Genomic DNA, 16,143 nt, shown 5'->3' on the forward strand with positions numbered 1-16,143 from the left:
AAGCTGACAGCAGTGATTCTGTATTTTGCTGCTCCTGCAGAGTGAAATCCACACACATCCCTGCTGCTGATGCTTTGTGGACAGAAAAAAATGACACTCCTAATTCATTATGCACTGAGAGCCATATCAGGTGACTGACATGATTAATGTTTTTATTGTTATGTTAAATGACTCAAAGCACTTGATTAAAGCTGCACTAATCAGTATTTTTGTGTTAACAAAGGATACAATTATGTGACAGGCGTGACCAAATGAATAATGATGTTGCTCTTTATTGGCTGGATGTATAAATAAATAAGAACTGATTTGTTTTTCTTGTTTGGAAAATACATTTGTAAGATAAAGGGCACTGACTTAATATGATTTTGTAATCAGATTACAACAAAATATTTTTATCAAACTTGTCACTGGTCGACTGCCTCTGATATCACCATTATATTTCAGTTGTATTCTTAAAACATACTGTACAAATGTTAATGAGACAGAGTGAACACAAATACATGTGTTAAAATAGAAACAAACACACAAAGAGAGAAGGGTTGAATGTGGTGGCCACTGATGGAGTGGGAAGTGTCGTCTTTACCCGGTGTGGAAAAATGTCTGTGTAATAGACAATCATTAATTTAGTTTCTGGTATTTGTCTCGTGTTTTTTTCAGCGTGAACTCTGGGCAGGCTTGCTCCTTTATGCTCCTCCTGAATAAATTGGATTTATACTTCTGCATCAAGTTTGTACATTTTGTAATTACTATGTATTTTGTCCAGACCAGAGGGAAATTAAAGTGGCCCGAACTAATAACTACCACGTCCTTACTACTCGAGTGCACATCGGTTTCCATGACAAGAATATTTGTAGTGTTTGACACAAAGAAGAACAATACATTACATTAATTCAGTTGTATTAGCGTGGCTAATCTGCTTTTAGCTTAAAACATTTGCAGCATATGAATCAGGCCATCTTTGCATATAGCTACCTAGTTTTCTGTATATATAGCGAGATTGGAGATGATTTTGCACATTAAGATCAGTTTACTTATCATTGTGTTACCCTTTATGCCAAATTATAAATAGACGGTTTCCATGGATTTGTCCTTTTTTTCCAACCAAACCCTTTTTGCGCTGAAGCCACCATGTTGTCAGTAACTCGCTGTTGGTTTGGGACAACAACCCCTGGGAGTCTGGAAGTTTTTTGCATCAAACGTCAACGAGATGGATGAATTGTTTATATTTTGACAGACCGACTAGATGCACAATTGGGGGATGTATGCATATTTTGAATGTGCGATGACTGACATTTTAGTCTGGTCTCATCCCGTCAGCGAAGACAAAACATTTTATGATCGCTTTTACTGTCAAAGATCTATCATTAGCTCTTCAACAGCTTTGTCTTAGTTATGGAATAAAGATTGTTGGACGTTTTTCTTCAAAGTTTTCATTAATGAAAAAACACTGCGTTGGGGAAATAAAGGATCCAGTGATTTTGACTTTGGCTCACACTAAAAGTCAGCAATTCTCGGCTTCTGCTACACTGGTTGTTAACAATCTTTAGTCCGCCTCTCTTCAGCGATTGTTTAAGGTGAAACAGAACAAAAAAAAACTCCCTGCCAACAACTAGCTAACATTATCAAGCTAATGCACAATGATCATCTTGAAATGGTCTCCAAGGTAACAACAGTATGTGCGTGTCTACCAAAGGGTGATGAATCCAAACCTGCTCTCAACTGCCTCCCCAAAAGTCCACAGTCTAACATGGCTGCAAATGCATGACGGTAGTTCTTGTTGAACAAGGCGTAGAGGAAAGGGTTCAGAGAGGAGTTAGCATATCCGAGCCACATGGAGGCCTCCAGGACCAGGGGGCTGATGCTGTAGCCCTTCAGAGGATGGGCCATGTTCAGGCAGAAGAAAGGAAGCCAGCAGAGCAGGAAGACTCCCATGATCAGACCCAGTGTCTTCACCGCCTTTTGTTCCTTCTTCAGAGAATGCCTCTCCACAGGAGTTTGGACTCGTCTGCTGGGGTCGGTCCTCATAGGACTCTGGTTCATCTGGTGATCGATTGCATGGATCCATCTCGCTTGTCTCCGGGCAGCCTTGAAGATTTTCCCATAGGCAAACAGCATGAAACACATGGGAATGAAGAAGGAGATAGCTGAGGTTGCAAAGGCGTAAGGAACATGAAACATGGGCGGACAGCTCTGAGCAATAGACTGAGTGTTCATGCCGAGGGAGACGCAGAGAGAGGAGATGACCAGAGGCAGAATCCAGCAGAGCAGCAGCAGTATGGCCACACGTCTGGGAGACATCCGGGCAGGGTAGTGCAGCGGGTCGCACACTGCTATGTATCGGTCCAATGCCACACAGTTGAGATTAAAAATGGAGGACGTACAGAAGGTGACATCGAGCAGGAAGTGTGCTCGGCAGAAGCAGCGCCCGAAGTGCCAGCTGTCGATGGAACGCACCAGGCTGAAAGGCATCACCAGCACGGCAACCAGGAAGTCCGCCACTGCCAGGGAAACCATGAAAGCGTTGGTGAGCGTCCGGAGGCTTTGGAAACGTGCCACTGCAGCCATGATGAGAAGATTTCCCATGATGGCCAGGACGGGGATGGGTAGGAGCAGGCACAGCACGGAGACTTTAACAGCAGTGCTATGAAATAAATCAGAAGGATTAGTCAGGGTGTGGTTATCTGAGGTGTAAGTTCCTGGCGTGGAAATCATGATGAGGCAAGAAGCGAGCCATCAGCCACTCGAAATAAATCCATGTGGATGCCTTTCCCTTCAGAGCCGAGCATGTCTTACTGGCTAATCTAAATCTTACTGGCTAATCTAAACCTGTCTCTGTTCTTTCAACATATGGAGCTGTGTGTCCTGTGATGTATACCGGACTCTCTCTCTCTTTCTGTGTCTGTGTGTGTGTGCATATGCCCAGTATTGATCCACTGACAAAACAAAGCCCATCAGGAGTGAATGATTAACTGGCATGTACAAGGAGTCAGTGGGCCATGAGGTAAGTGGACGGGTAGGTATATAGTTAGATGTGTCATGGCTGAGCTGTGATCGCAGGTCGGAGAGTCGTCTATATAAGCAATAAACACAGATTTATCTCTTCTCAGTGGAAATGTTCAGCCCGATGTTTGCTCTTTACCTCAGACACTCAAAACTGTCCACACCTCAACCCAGAACAAATAACATCCATCGAACTTCTTCTTTACATCCAGCAAGAGAGAGAGAGTTTGTCTCCAAGCAGCATTTGAGCAACGTTCTATGTTTATTCATGTATCGATCACATTTCTAATACTGATATTCAGAACTTTTCCAACATCAAACATACAAACAACATGATATCTGATGATTGTGCGCACAGCAGATAAACCAGGTTATACTTTAATTTCCACAACATACCATGAAGTTATCAAGTGACTGCAACAGAAAGGTGGTCGTTCGTCTTATCACACATTTTACACGAGTCAGGTTCTTTGTCATGTTCAGTCTTTTTTACAAGGCAGATTTTTGAAGGGAAGATTGTGTTGGTCGTGGTTCCTTTCCTTTAAATTACTGTTTTGTGTCCTCAAGATGCATGCATGTCCCAGCCCCAAAGAAGGCAGTGAACAGTGATTTTGTCCTGAGCTCCTTACTGTCCATTGAAAGAAGAAACTTTCTATGTGAACCACAGCTACAGAAACATAGACAAAATATCTCTGATACAGCAGCATAGTCAATACTCAATATCTTCAGCTTACATTGACCACTAATGACACTGACAATCCACTGACTGATGGGTGATCATGGGCTCTTGTACAGTGAACGCAGCAAGTCTGTTAAATCCTACATCCACAGGGAATGAATGAGTCACGTCTCAGTTAGTCACACCTTATCATCAGGCACAACACTGTGTTTGTTGATCCCTCCCTTGTCTCGATTCTTCCCAAAGGAGAAAGAGAAAACACTCCCAGTGGTCTCCTCAGCTGCTTTCCCTCCTCTCACCTCCCCTCTCAAAGCTCCCTGCTGGCAGTCTGCAGGGCTGCCGGGCAGCAGGCTGGGTGTGGAGGGAGTCGGGGTGGTGGCCCCCCAGATGTATAATGTTTCCCCTTCAGGGCAGGGTGGGAGACCCTTGCTCAGGTAGCTGGGGCTCGGACTGGCCGAGGAGGGCAGGGTACGCTGGCTGCCATTCAAGCAGCTGGAGTTGTGATCCGTTGAGCCTTTGCGTGAGTTTCCAGAGGAGCTGAAGTTGGAGGATCGGTAGTTGTAAGCCCTCCAGCCGGGACGTTTACGCTGGTGGCACTGGCATTTTAGGATGCGGATGAAGGCCAGCTTGAACTCGCGGTTGTAGCAGGGGTAGATGATGGGGTTCAGGCAGCTGTTGAAGTAGCCCAGCCAGAAGATCACTTTGAAGAGGACATCAGGTGGGCGCAGGTTCACATTAAAAGACCCTGGAAACAGTAGAAAATGGAGATATTCAGTCCAATCATTCATGGGCAATGGGTTTGTACAGAAAACTCTAATGAACTCCTTCAAGACCGTTAACATTTTTGAAATGTTAAAAAGATAAATTCGGCTCTAATATCTGTAGAGTCAGGAGGTGATAAGCTTATCTTAGCATAAACACTGGTAGAGGAGGGAAACAGCTAGCCCGGACCTGTCCAAAGTAAAACAAATAATGACACCTAGTAGCATCCGAAAGCAAACACGTTGAATCCTGTTTGTTGATCTGCACATAAGAAGGCAAACTCCACTTACCCCTCCTTTCACTCTACGCTAAGCTAAGCTTTACACCTCCATCTCTGTAATTAATGCACAGACATGAGAGTCGTATTGATCTTCACATCCAACATTTAGGATGTTTTGTCCTCACAAACACATGTTAAAACTCGCATAACTTGCATAACGAGTGGAGATGCTAAAATCTCTAAAGATGCTAAGTATCAGATGTCAGACAGAATTTTGGGGAATTGTGTATAAAATGATGCATAAGACATATTTCTATTGAACTGACTGGTGAAGAGTCATGTTTGAACATTTAATTCATTGGAAGAAGATGCTGTTTACAAAAGGAGTCCAATAACTAATAATCAGGGATGCATGGACCCAATACTGATACCAACACCTGAATGACGATGCACAACCAGTTCTCTCCAACTCAAATTTAAAGTTTGAAATTTCTGTGGGACTAAGATCTGAGTTACTGCCTGCTGTGACTCAATGAATCTAACTGATGTTGAAAAGATTGAACTTTAAAATGACAGTAATGTTCATGAGGATATATCCTGTCTGTTTAATCAGGTAACTATCCAATCAGTCCATCCCCGCATACATTGACTGCTGGATTAGGATTTGTTGATCCTGTCTGTGACTGCAGTTTATATTTTACCCAGTAGGCGGCAGCATTGATTAAGACTCACACAGGGCTCCGCAGTGAGACTTTCGGCAGACAGGATATGAAGCGCAAGAGCGAAAAGCCCAGAGAAGACACCCAACTGCGCATCATTTAAGAAAGACCTTGTGCTTCCTTTTTTAAAGAAACCAACGCAGACGCTCTGTCACAGTTCATCTGGAGGACTTTTATAAGTACTCAGAGAGAGTTGGATGACCCTGAGTTTCTTTTAAGATGAATGCACTGGCAGAAATGAAAAGGGAAGACATTTTATTTGAAACGAAATGGCAGCTTTTTCTCTGAGAGGTTGTGGAGGTCACGCTAACACAGCAGGCTCTCTCTTTCTGCACAGGCTGATGCTATGTATATGTGGGCAGGTGTCTTTTTGTTACCCACAATTAGAGGCAATCTGAATGATGGTAACGACAACATTACACATGATCCTGAAGAAGGTTTGTCCTGTGTGCTAATGAGTGAGTCAAACCCTATTAATCTGCCCTTGTGGTGCCCTTTCTTCTCCTGTTGCCAAGTTTAAATAGAGGGTGAATATTTTACCAGATAATGAGGTGAGAGGGGGAAGCCTGAAGATAAAAACTGAGCATTTATAAGCAAGTCAGGGATCAGTGTGAAAGAAAAAAAAATGTGTGAGTGGGCAGATGTGAGTAAAACTGTGTTTCTTTACACCAACCCACATTCTTCAATTAATATCATCTTCCTGGAGAGGCTGATGATGCACTATAATCTCAGGCTTTCAAGTGTGAAATTACCTCTGCTAAGATATTACAGCTTTCCTCTTCATAAACATCAGATCAACAGCTTTAATTTTAAGCGCTACAAGGTACATTATATCCTACATAGCCGAGGGGTGAGATGTATCAAGTGATAAGAGCCTGAAGGCAGTTGTGTCCACCAAATGAGTTGAACATAATCAAAAACTTCTCACATAGTTTTGGAAAGAAGAACAGCTGCTGCTACATGAACTTGACATCACAGAGGGTCTGGTCCACACACACTCACACACCAGACTCTACAGAAAGCCGTCTGAATGTGTCTTGCCCTTCTGTTCTGTAGATGAATGGGTCTCCGCTCAGCGGCTGGTATTTTCACATGCTATTTTCCCTTTTGGACGGCCACTTAAATGTGATTACATAACTAAGTGACTAATGCCTGTGGTTGGGATTCAGGGCTCAATAGAGGAGAATCAAAACTTGTTCATTCTTTAATTTCTCTCCCGGTCTGTCTCTGCCTCTGTCTTCCTATGTCTGTCTCTCTCTCTTTGAGAGCAGGTACTGATCCGATTTTGTCTCTTATTCTGGTCTAGCAGATCACAAATAAAGAAAGCCCAATGAAAGACACAAGCTGAGCCACCAAATGTTCAGTATTTTTACATCATAAATGACTAAATTGATACAGAACTAATTAACAGTAATAGTTATGGTAATGCTTTTGAGTAGAAGGCTGTGTGGTGTTAAATAATTAATTATTCGATGTATAGAAGTATTTTTCCATCATTCATTACAGGTCTTATTTACAAGAAAAGTTTGTTTTCGAGTGTCATTCCCAACTCGTCAAATACTGATGCTTTGGGATTGTAGGTCATGTCAGTGGTCATCCCAAAGCGTCAGTATTTGATGAATTGGGTATGACACTCAAAAATAAACATTTCTTACAAAGTTGACCTTGAAACATTTTCCATCAAAATGTTCTCCAACCCGACGTGAGACTTCCTCTGTTTCAGACTCATTGTTTGTCCAGCCAACAGATGAAAACAAAAATATATTCAATTTTAACTCATTTGAAGCATTCAAAAGCAGCAAATCCTCAAATTGGAGAGCCAGTAAATGTTTTTTTTGTGGCATTTATTACTTGAAAATTGGCTTTAACTATTAATCAGTTATCAAAAATAATTGTTTTTCATTTGTCATTTTAAATGATTACAAATTACATCTTTCTTTCTTTCTTTCTTAGAACAATATTATGATATCTTTAGGCAATATTCTGATACACCGTATAAATCTCTATATATTGAAATCTCCTCAAAGGCACCTCATAAATGCTAGGGTGAGCAGAGTACCTATCAATACTGACTGTGACTGTTGAGACTTCCACAAAATATCAATTCATTGAGAGTTTTCAATAATAATCATCAGTAAAGTGGATATAATGACTACGTGGGTAAAGGCAAATATTAGAACAAGCTGAACAGTCTGCTAAGTTAAGAAAATGACATCACTTTACTATAATGCAGCTTTTAAAGCCAGCAACAGGCAACACTTAAGCCATGTCATGATATAACGATAACCAAAATCTGAGATGACAGTCTCAGCCTGGTCTGTATTTCCTTATAAGCCTCCCAGGTGGGCTATAAAAGTGGCATCTGAAGGGGCAAACACAGCTGTGTGGCTCTAGAGGCCCCTACAGGGACCAACACTGCCAGCATGCTCCTGTGTCTCCTTTCTGCAGGATAAAAGTGTCGGAAACACAGAAAAAAATCTGGCTGACAATAGACTTTCCTGTAGCCAGATAAGGTTTGTGTGTTCAGGGTTTGTGTGAAGCGGCCTATGCTTGTCTCCTGGAGAGTGTTTATGTTGAAAGGCTGTAGTAAAAACAGCAGAGGATGCGAGGGCTTGGCTGTAAGACAATGGTACATAGATAACTGTGGGTGGGTTGTTGACGGTGGTCTCGCCCTTTTCTGTTAGGAGAAATGTTTGCACCTCCTTCTTGAGGACAGGCACACGTACACACATCTCACTATGAAACACAGGAACATCTTAACAAAACAGGCATCCTGTTATTCTCGCTAATTGGAAGAAGCAATGCCTAGTCTGTGCCACACACATGCACGCACACACACACAATCTGCTCCCCAAAAACTCACACATCCTGTTTCATAACACACCCATAAATATGATTAATATGTCTTAATCTGAAAAGACAGAAGTGTTATTGCCCTTGCAGATTGCTTTCAATGAAATCATAGCATGAAGCTATTTCTGGAAAATTGGGTTGACATCGCAGAGACCCTCACTTGCACCCCTGCTGCCCTGTGGCCCCTCCAGCTCAGCTCTGCCACCTCCTTTCTTCTTCATCGCTTTGACACTTAGCACTCTCATTATTTTTCCCCTTCAAAAACCACTTCAATTACCCCCTTGAGGGGGTGGCCAGATCATGCAACAACCCCCCCCCCCCTCAAAACATACACACACGTGAGATGCACCCAGACAGACACAGTATACACGGAAACATTTGGTTAACACCCCAAAGTGTTGGTTTCTCTCACATATGGGCTGACGGTTTGCACCAGTTGCTATTTGCGAGGCCTTCACAGGAGATTAGTGTGCGCGCTGGGTGTTAAAGAGCCGTGGGACAATGTGTGCAATGAAATAACATGAGTACCCCCCGAGGACTGGTGAATTCTCTTCTCGGCTGAGTTTGGAGCTGAGAACGAGAGAAAACAGCTCGGTGAAACCCCTAAAAGTAGACGAGTCCCTCCACTGAGTCTTCAATTTATAATTTAAAACACTTTATAACAATGATAACACTTTATAAATACAGTTTACAAACAATGAAATGCTTTTAAAGCCACTAACCAAGTATTATAAACAGCAGTTGCAACTTTCCAATAAACAATTGCTTAATAAATGGTTTATAAAGCGTTTCATCGTTGGTAAACAGTGAAATAACTACTAGCTAAAATTATGGTAACTATAAATGTATCATTTATTAATGATGGTAATTATAGTGTTACCATGACAATGCTTTAATGCTTATAATAGTTCTATGTTTCTTCATCTTAGTTCATCATCTTAGTTTAGCTTTGTTGCTGATTACTATATAAATTGATACATTAAAGGACAGGAAATTACTATTGACAATAGTTTTTTACAATCAATAAATCATCAGTTGGTTTTGGCTTCTTTGCTGTTTTTTCTTGTCCATGGGTGCAGGAAGCATTTAAAATGTTGATAGGACAATTTTACCAGAGGTTTCGGGGATCTATTTGTATAAAGTAAATTAGTCATTTCATGTATTCTGGTGCATTAACAGGTGGTTTGATACTTTATCCGGCCATAGCAGCATGAGAAAAATTATCAGTAGGCTTACATTTCACAATTTCATCGAGAGGAAGTGCCCCAGATCACATATTTGAATATATCAAAAAGATGAAAGTATGTAAATTGATTCAATGACTAATTTATAATAGCTTAAATAGCTTCTTAAATAGAAATGGCGACCAGTTGAACTGCTAGGCGCTAAAATAAAAGCTCTTTAAAACTGAAATGTCCACTGAATGAAGTAATGATTGCAATCAACTTAAATGATGCAATGATACTTTATTTTAAAATTAAATACATGTAATTAGTAGTAATAGCTTTATATCAACAGTTGTATTGTATTTAATTCCCATGCATTGAAACTTTATTTTAAAATTAAATGTATTTAATTGATGAGTAATGGTTTTATATCAAAAGTTAAATTGTATTTCATTTCATTTTTCCCTCTGGTTGTAAACCAGAATACCAGGTTGTCCAGGGTGTTGTGGACACAGGAGGACAGCGCAGAACAGGCACTCTGCCGTAGGTCCCACTGATCTCTACCTCTTGTCCAGTGGACTACCAGGGCCATGAAAATGTCTAACGGCATAACTGACAAACGTATTATTTCCTAGTTGCCTTGGTACACTACACCACCCCGACTGGCTGTCGAAGCTGCAGCATCTCTGGGCTAGTTAGGTAGAGCGGACAGGCTGGGTGGTGCAGCGGTGGCAGCCTGTCCGCTTCGGTGCTGGTGCCACAGTAGCAGTTTGAAAAGTGACGATGGTGATGAAAATACATTCTTGTCATCAAAGATCAGAAAAGGTGATATGGACTTTAAATATTATTACAATATTTTTAAGGCTGTATCACAATACACAACATACGCATATCTTGATAGTCTGAAATCTTCTTAAAGGGTAACTCCACCAATTTTTACATACTAAAGTGTGTTTACAGGTCTTAGGGAGAACTACTGCACATGTAAAATGCAACTTAGCCACTGAGTAACATCACTGAAGGCATTTTATCAGATGACATGCAGCTTCATCTGGAGCCAAAAATACTTTATACTACTTTTTCACATATTTTTGACCAAAACATATCGATATTGTGACAATCTTGTGGGGATGAATAATGAGATTTTTGATTATCACGAAAATTATATAATATGGATATATTGTCCAGCATCAAAAAGATGATCTAGAAGCATTTTCATGAAACTCTGGCTTCTTTCATTGCGTCTGCCCCCTTTAAAAGCCTTTTTTGGTCAATTTCAGCAGTAGTCTCAGATTCTTACTGTGTCAAAGGGATGATAAGGTGTCACTTTGTCTTAATGTGGAACAAGAATGTGTCATGAAATAACTTTAAGTTTTATGTCGGCATCGCTGACAAACAAGCGAAGCCAGACGGGTCAGTGAGTGTGTGCGAAATTTTGGGCTGCTTTTTGTCCAAAGGAAGCTTGCCTGGAGCACCACTAACTTAAAATATTTGATGTAATGTTTATAATCTTGGACTCTGTGTACCTAACTTTTCTCCAAGTTAAAGGCGTAAAAGGACAAACTGAAAGGGAACGACTCAGACTGGACTGTCAGCTGCATGTTTGCCATTTATGTACAAAAACAAAAACAAGAATCTGAATCTGATGGATCAGATGTTGAGGAGAGAGTTCACATATGTCTTTTAACTGAATATATGTTCTCCGGTTGAGGGCTCAGGGGTCAGAGGTCACAGCGGCTCTTGCCTCAGGTTAATCATCAAAGGCTTTTAAATCAGCAGTGATGCATGTGACAGAAGCAGCTGCGGTCACACTGAAAGAAAATCCCTCAAAACACACATGAACATTCTTGCACACATGTACATAAACACAAAGACTTTTTTAGCGCACAAACAAAACACTCATGCCATCCACTGCCAACAGCGCACACACACCCCCAATCATAACCCCCCCACATACGCTACATATCAGTGACAGTGTGCAGAGGAAGAAGCAGGGTAATAACAAGTGTGAGACAGGAAATCCCACTCTGTGGGTGGAGGCTAACGAACACACAGGGAGCAACACCAGGAGTGCGCCGCTGCCCTTTAAGGCTTTTAGTATTTAAGATCAGACGGGAGCCAAGGCACAAACATAAATTGAAAATCTCCTTTTGGAAATAAAGGAAGCAGGAGACAGTTTCAGTGTCCTGCTTTGACTTAGTGGATATATAGTTGATGCATCACATGGCATTCCCGTCCAGGAGACTAGTTTGTATTCTTTTCTTCAATGCATCTGGTTAAGAATCAGCATGACACAAGGCTGTTTGGTGCTTTGTCGCCGTGTATCAGTATGCTACACCAGACATGGTACAGAGAAACATACCCTCTGGGGTTTCTTGGCACTTTGTTGATTAGTGTTACGTAAACAGGCCCCTCCTGAACCTCCAATCCCCTCGTATCTGCTCTCTGAAGCCTCTCAGATCTGGAAATCTGAACTTTGGAAAATTACATTTCCTACGTGCTTTTGCTATCTAAGAACGCCTCGAGGCTCAATAATCCCTACTATGTGACCCTGCATAGTGATCCTGCCCCAGGTACTAATGTGTGTGTGTGTGTGTGTGTGTCCATGTGAGGATGTAATGAGCTGCAGCTCGAAGCCAGGAGCATAAACACATTCCCATATGACTGCATGCATGCTGACAGACAAACACACACTCAACAAGGGATCAATGCTCTGGCAAATCAGGCAAAAGATCATCTAAAGAAGAGCAGTCATGCTTGTAGTTAAGACTCCATCACTAATGTTGTCTTAACCCCCTCGCCATGACACAGCCGGCGGCCATTTCACCACAGAATATATTGTTTAATTTCCTCTGCAGTTGTTTTAAACAGCCACGACAGCGGAGCGTTGACTGCCTGCCAGTCTCAATGGCATCAGGGAGCCCCGGCCGCCCCCACAGGCCTCTGAATCAACTGACCAGAGCAGAGAGAAGCCATCGAGTCTGCAACTTGGCACGCTCGGGGAGTGTATTTGTTGCACCAAGTGATTAACTCAGACTCGGGGGATAATGCAAAGATAACACTAATAATGTTTGGAAAAGCTTGAGAAGAATTCTCTCTCAGTCTCTTACAAACATGTTTTATCCCCAGACTATGAGCCACGAATTTAGAGACTATGACGCAAGTATAGGTTTGGCACTGGAGAGTGAATGGTGCACAACTGGAATATTTGATCATAAAATATGTGTATATGTCTGTGTCATAAAATATCAATTTAATTACATAAACAGAGGCTGTAAAGTCAGATAAATAACATAGATCTGCTCCCACAGTGTCATATATTGAAAGCTGCAGTATGGGTGATGTTATTTTTTATTCCTGCAGTATAGATCGACCACCACAGTATATCAAAGCCCACTCATAGGTTCGGTGACAGAGCAGTAAATTGGAGAGTTCGCAGTGCCAGCAGCTATAGATATGATTTAAAGGCCTGCAGCAGCCTTGAACTGCCTCAGTTTGACTTCCCACAGACATGTAGATGACTGTTATATCTTCTGTGTGAGCTCAATGACTAATGGAATATCATTTTTGAAGTGCAGTGCGTTGTGAGGGAAAGAAGTAGGGGGTTGTGTGTGTTATTTCTGACAGTATAACGGACCACATACCTATGGGTAAGGCGAGAAAGAAGGGCAGCCAACAGAGCGTAAACATGCCGACCACAACTCCCAAAGTTTTTGCCGCTTTCTTCTCTCGGGAGAATTTCAGAAGTTTCACCGTGAGGGAACTTCTCGCCTGGTGCGCACGGCCCTTCCCGGTGCCTGAGCTGCCGGGCTCCTCCTGCACCTGTGAGCCCTTGTGGATCCTGAGGGTCAGCTCGCTGGAGTTCATCCTCTCGCGCATCACACCGGCTTCCAGGTTCTTAGTGGTCCGTTTGGCGACTATGTACACCCGGCAGTACATGGCCAGAATAACGACCAGAGGGATGTAGAAGGAGCCGAGGGAGGAAAAGAGCGCGTAAAACGGCTCCTCGGTGATGGGGCACACCGTGTCGTCCGGCGACGGCGGCTGCTTCCACCCGAACAGAGGTCCGATGGAGATGACCACCGACAGCGCCCACACCCCGAGCATGGCCAGCAGAGCCCGCTTCTCCGTCACGATGCCCGGGTACTGCAGCGGGTGGCTCACTCCGATGTAGCGGTCGATGGATATTACGCACAGGCTCATGATGGACGCGGTGCAGCACAGCACATCCACCGCCGCCCAGATGTCACAGAAGATCCTGCCGAACACCCAGTAGTCGAGGATCTCCAGGGTGGCGGACACCGGCAGCACCGTGGTGCTCAGCAGCAGGTCGGCGATGGCCAGGTTGATGATGAAGTAGTTCGTCGGGGTGCGCAGGTGCCTGTTGCACATCACCGAGAGGATGACGAGGATGTTGCCCGCGATGGCGAACACGATGAAAGCCCCGAGCACCAAGCCGAGCGGGATGGCCCGGGTGAGATCCACCTCGCTGTGCTCCGTGTGGTTCCCCCCGGAGCTGTTGGTGAAGTTGACCTGGGAGGACGCGCCCAGAGTCCCGTCGAGTTCCGAGGAACCATTTTTCCACAAGTTTGTGACATTGTCAGTGCTCAGACTCATTTTGACTCAAGAAGTCCTCCATAGCAGGCTTCAGATCACTTATAACTGCAACTCACGAAAGAGCTTTACACATAAATAAACTGTCCAAACGGCGCGAGTCTGCATGGTGTCACCGCGTGTTTGCAATTTCGGTTCCAAAGCAGCGCCGAGGAAAAGAAAAACACGCTCACTGTGCAGCCGTGCAGTCCCCATGCAACCCTCCTTCTCCCTGCGCTCTCCTGAGGCTCACTGGAGAAGTGAGGGGGGCAGCAGTCATCTCCTGCCTCCTCTGCACCACACACAGCTCTGCCATTTACTGACCAGACATACCTAAACATGAGCCTGTGAAGCGCGCATGACGCACCAGTACATGAAGAGCCGTGACTCCACAGAGAACGCAAAACATATATTTGTATCATTTTACGCACCTATGCGGGATGGAGTAGAGATTTGCGCGTTTTGGGAGAAACGCCTCTTTGGTGTCTTATTTGTTTTTCCTCACTGTGGGAGGGTGCTTAGCTGGACAATTACATGTGAAAGTCTTCTGTGCCAAACCACCTGAGATTTGTAGCAGAGAATACGATCATTTTAGGGCCAATACAAAAATCGTGACCTCAGTTACGCTTGAGGAAATAAGTTTTTCTTCTACTAGGTGTGGTCCCTGAACATATTTCAGATGTCCAGGCAGGTAACTCGCAAGGTTAAGCTGTTGAGGTAACTTTTCATTAAGTTGCAGGTCACAGAGTCATACACAATCCTCTCTGCTTTAACAGGTATTTCTCTCCTATTTTGGTCAAACGTCGGAGTTCCTCATTTTGGATGAGGGTTAGTGAGGAGTGACGGATTTACTGGGCTGAGTCAGAAACATGCACATTCCTAAAACTGAGGTTCATCCTGTTTAAGAGCTTTTTGACTACTCATGATGTAACATGAGCAGGAGGATAAATGCAAGTTAAAGTATGAAGAACAGTGACCTTTAAGATTCAGCGATTGAATAAATTCTCTTTAAAGGTCTGTGAATGTGTTTTTATTCACTCACCAGGAGGAGTGGTTTGGATTTACAGCCATGCAGTGTCATGCCGAACACCCAGCAGTCTTTGTAGTCCTTATCTACACTGACTTTATTGTGTTTGTAGCCTCAGGTTACCTTTTGAACCCAGAGGTCTGGGATTTTCTTAGAATTTGAATACATGTATTTAAAATCAGCACATTTAGTGAGTTTATTCTCAATATTCATTATTTTCTTGTAACAATATTAAAACTCTCTATACAGGCAATTTTGTTGGGTTGGAAGATGTTTCTTTTTTCAGGCATCTTTATGGTGGAGAGTCAAAACACAGGAATATTTTAGACAATACAACAAACACTGCCTCATTTTGAAAATGACATTTCACAAAACAAAACATTTCAGTTTGTTTCCTGAAATGTTGCATTGTTTTGACCCTCAGGGCCACCGTGCATCATAATGCTTTTGTGTTTTTTTAATCAAACCAAAACTTTTTCTAAATGTTTTCTTCATTTTTCATTATTTTAGCAAAACACAATCACGTCAAGCATTTACCTGCTTACAGAACTGGAGAAACACTTATTAAAATTATGTAACGACTAAATATCTTTTCTCTGCGATGAACTTGATGATGATTGACGTGCCTGATAAAAGTTGCATTAACATAAAATGTAACATTAACAGCTTCTTCACTGCTAAATTGACAGCTTCCACCTCTTGCATGTTCAGAAGGCTCGACAACGTCCGTTTCCATAGAAACTTGAATCATAAAAACATAAAAACAAGAGCAAAGTAAAGTAAAAGCATTCATTTATATCCCTCATTTGTCTTTTTTTAAAGAGGTTTATCCAACTTTAAAATAAATAAGTGATTAAAACACAATTACGTCTTTCCCTTAGAGATGCCCTCACTGTGGAGACAGTCCAACCAATAGTTTCACACTATGCCACAGCTACAGGTGGTGGCAACACACTACGAAAGACTGTGATCTAGGAAACGTCTAACAATGCTGAATTTAAAATACCTCGCAAATGCTTGATGAGCGTGGAAAATGCATCTGTCATGTTTATTAGACCTCAAAGAAAAACAAAATGAGTTTTGGTGAGTAACACTGCACATAACTTTTCTTTGTTCGCAGGAAA

General features: G+C 42.5%; 2 protein-coding genes across 2 annotated transcripts; both read right to left on the reverse strand.

The window, feature by feature from the left end:
* Positions 1-1,641: 1,641 nt before the first annotated feature.
* LOC311257845 (5-hydroxytryptamine receptor 4-like) lies at positions 1,642-3,017 on the reverse strand (the record flags this gene model as incomplete). Its single annotated transcript, XM_084353780.1, has 1 exon — positions 1,642-3,017. Exon 1 carries the CDS (start codon positions 2,710-2,712, stop codon positions 1,642-1,644), a length of 1,071 nt encoding a protein of 356 aa, XP_084209906.1. The 5' UTR covers positions 2,713-3,017.
* A 202-nt stretch (positions 3,018-3,219) lies between these two features.
* Positions 3,220-14,955, reverse strand: LOC311257844 (alpha-1A adrenergic receptor-like). Its single transcript, XM_084353779.1, has 2 exons — positions 13,044-14,955; positions 3,220-4,424 (listed from the first exon to the last, which is right to left on the reverse strand). Exons 1-2 carry the CDS (start codon positions 14,014-14,016, stop codon positions 3,859-3,861), a joined length of 1,539 nt encoding a protein of 512 aa, XP_084209905.1. The 5' UTR covers positions 14,017-14,955; the 3' UTR covers positions 3,220-3,858.
* Between the last annotated feature and the right edge of the window lie 1,188 nt (positions 14,956-16,143).

This window comes from Pagrus pagrus (genome assembly GCF_965226575.1).
Source record: "Pagrus pagrus genome assembly, chromosome: 5".
Taxonomy (NCBI): Eukaryota; Metazoa; Chordata; class Actinopteri; order Spariformes; family Sparidae; genus Pagrus; species Pagrus pagrus.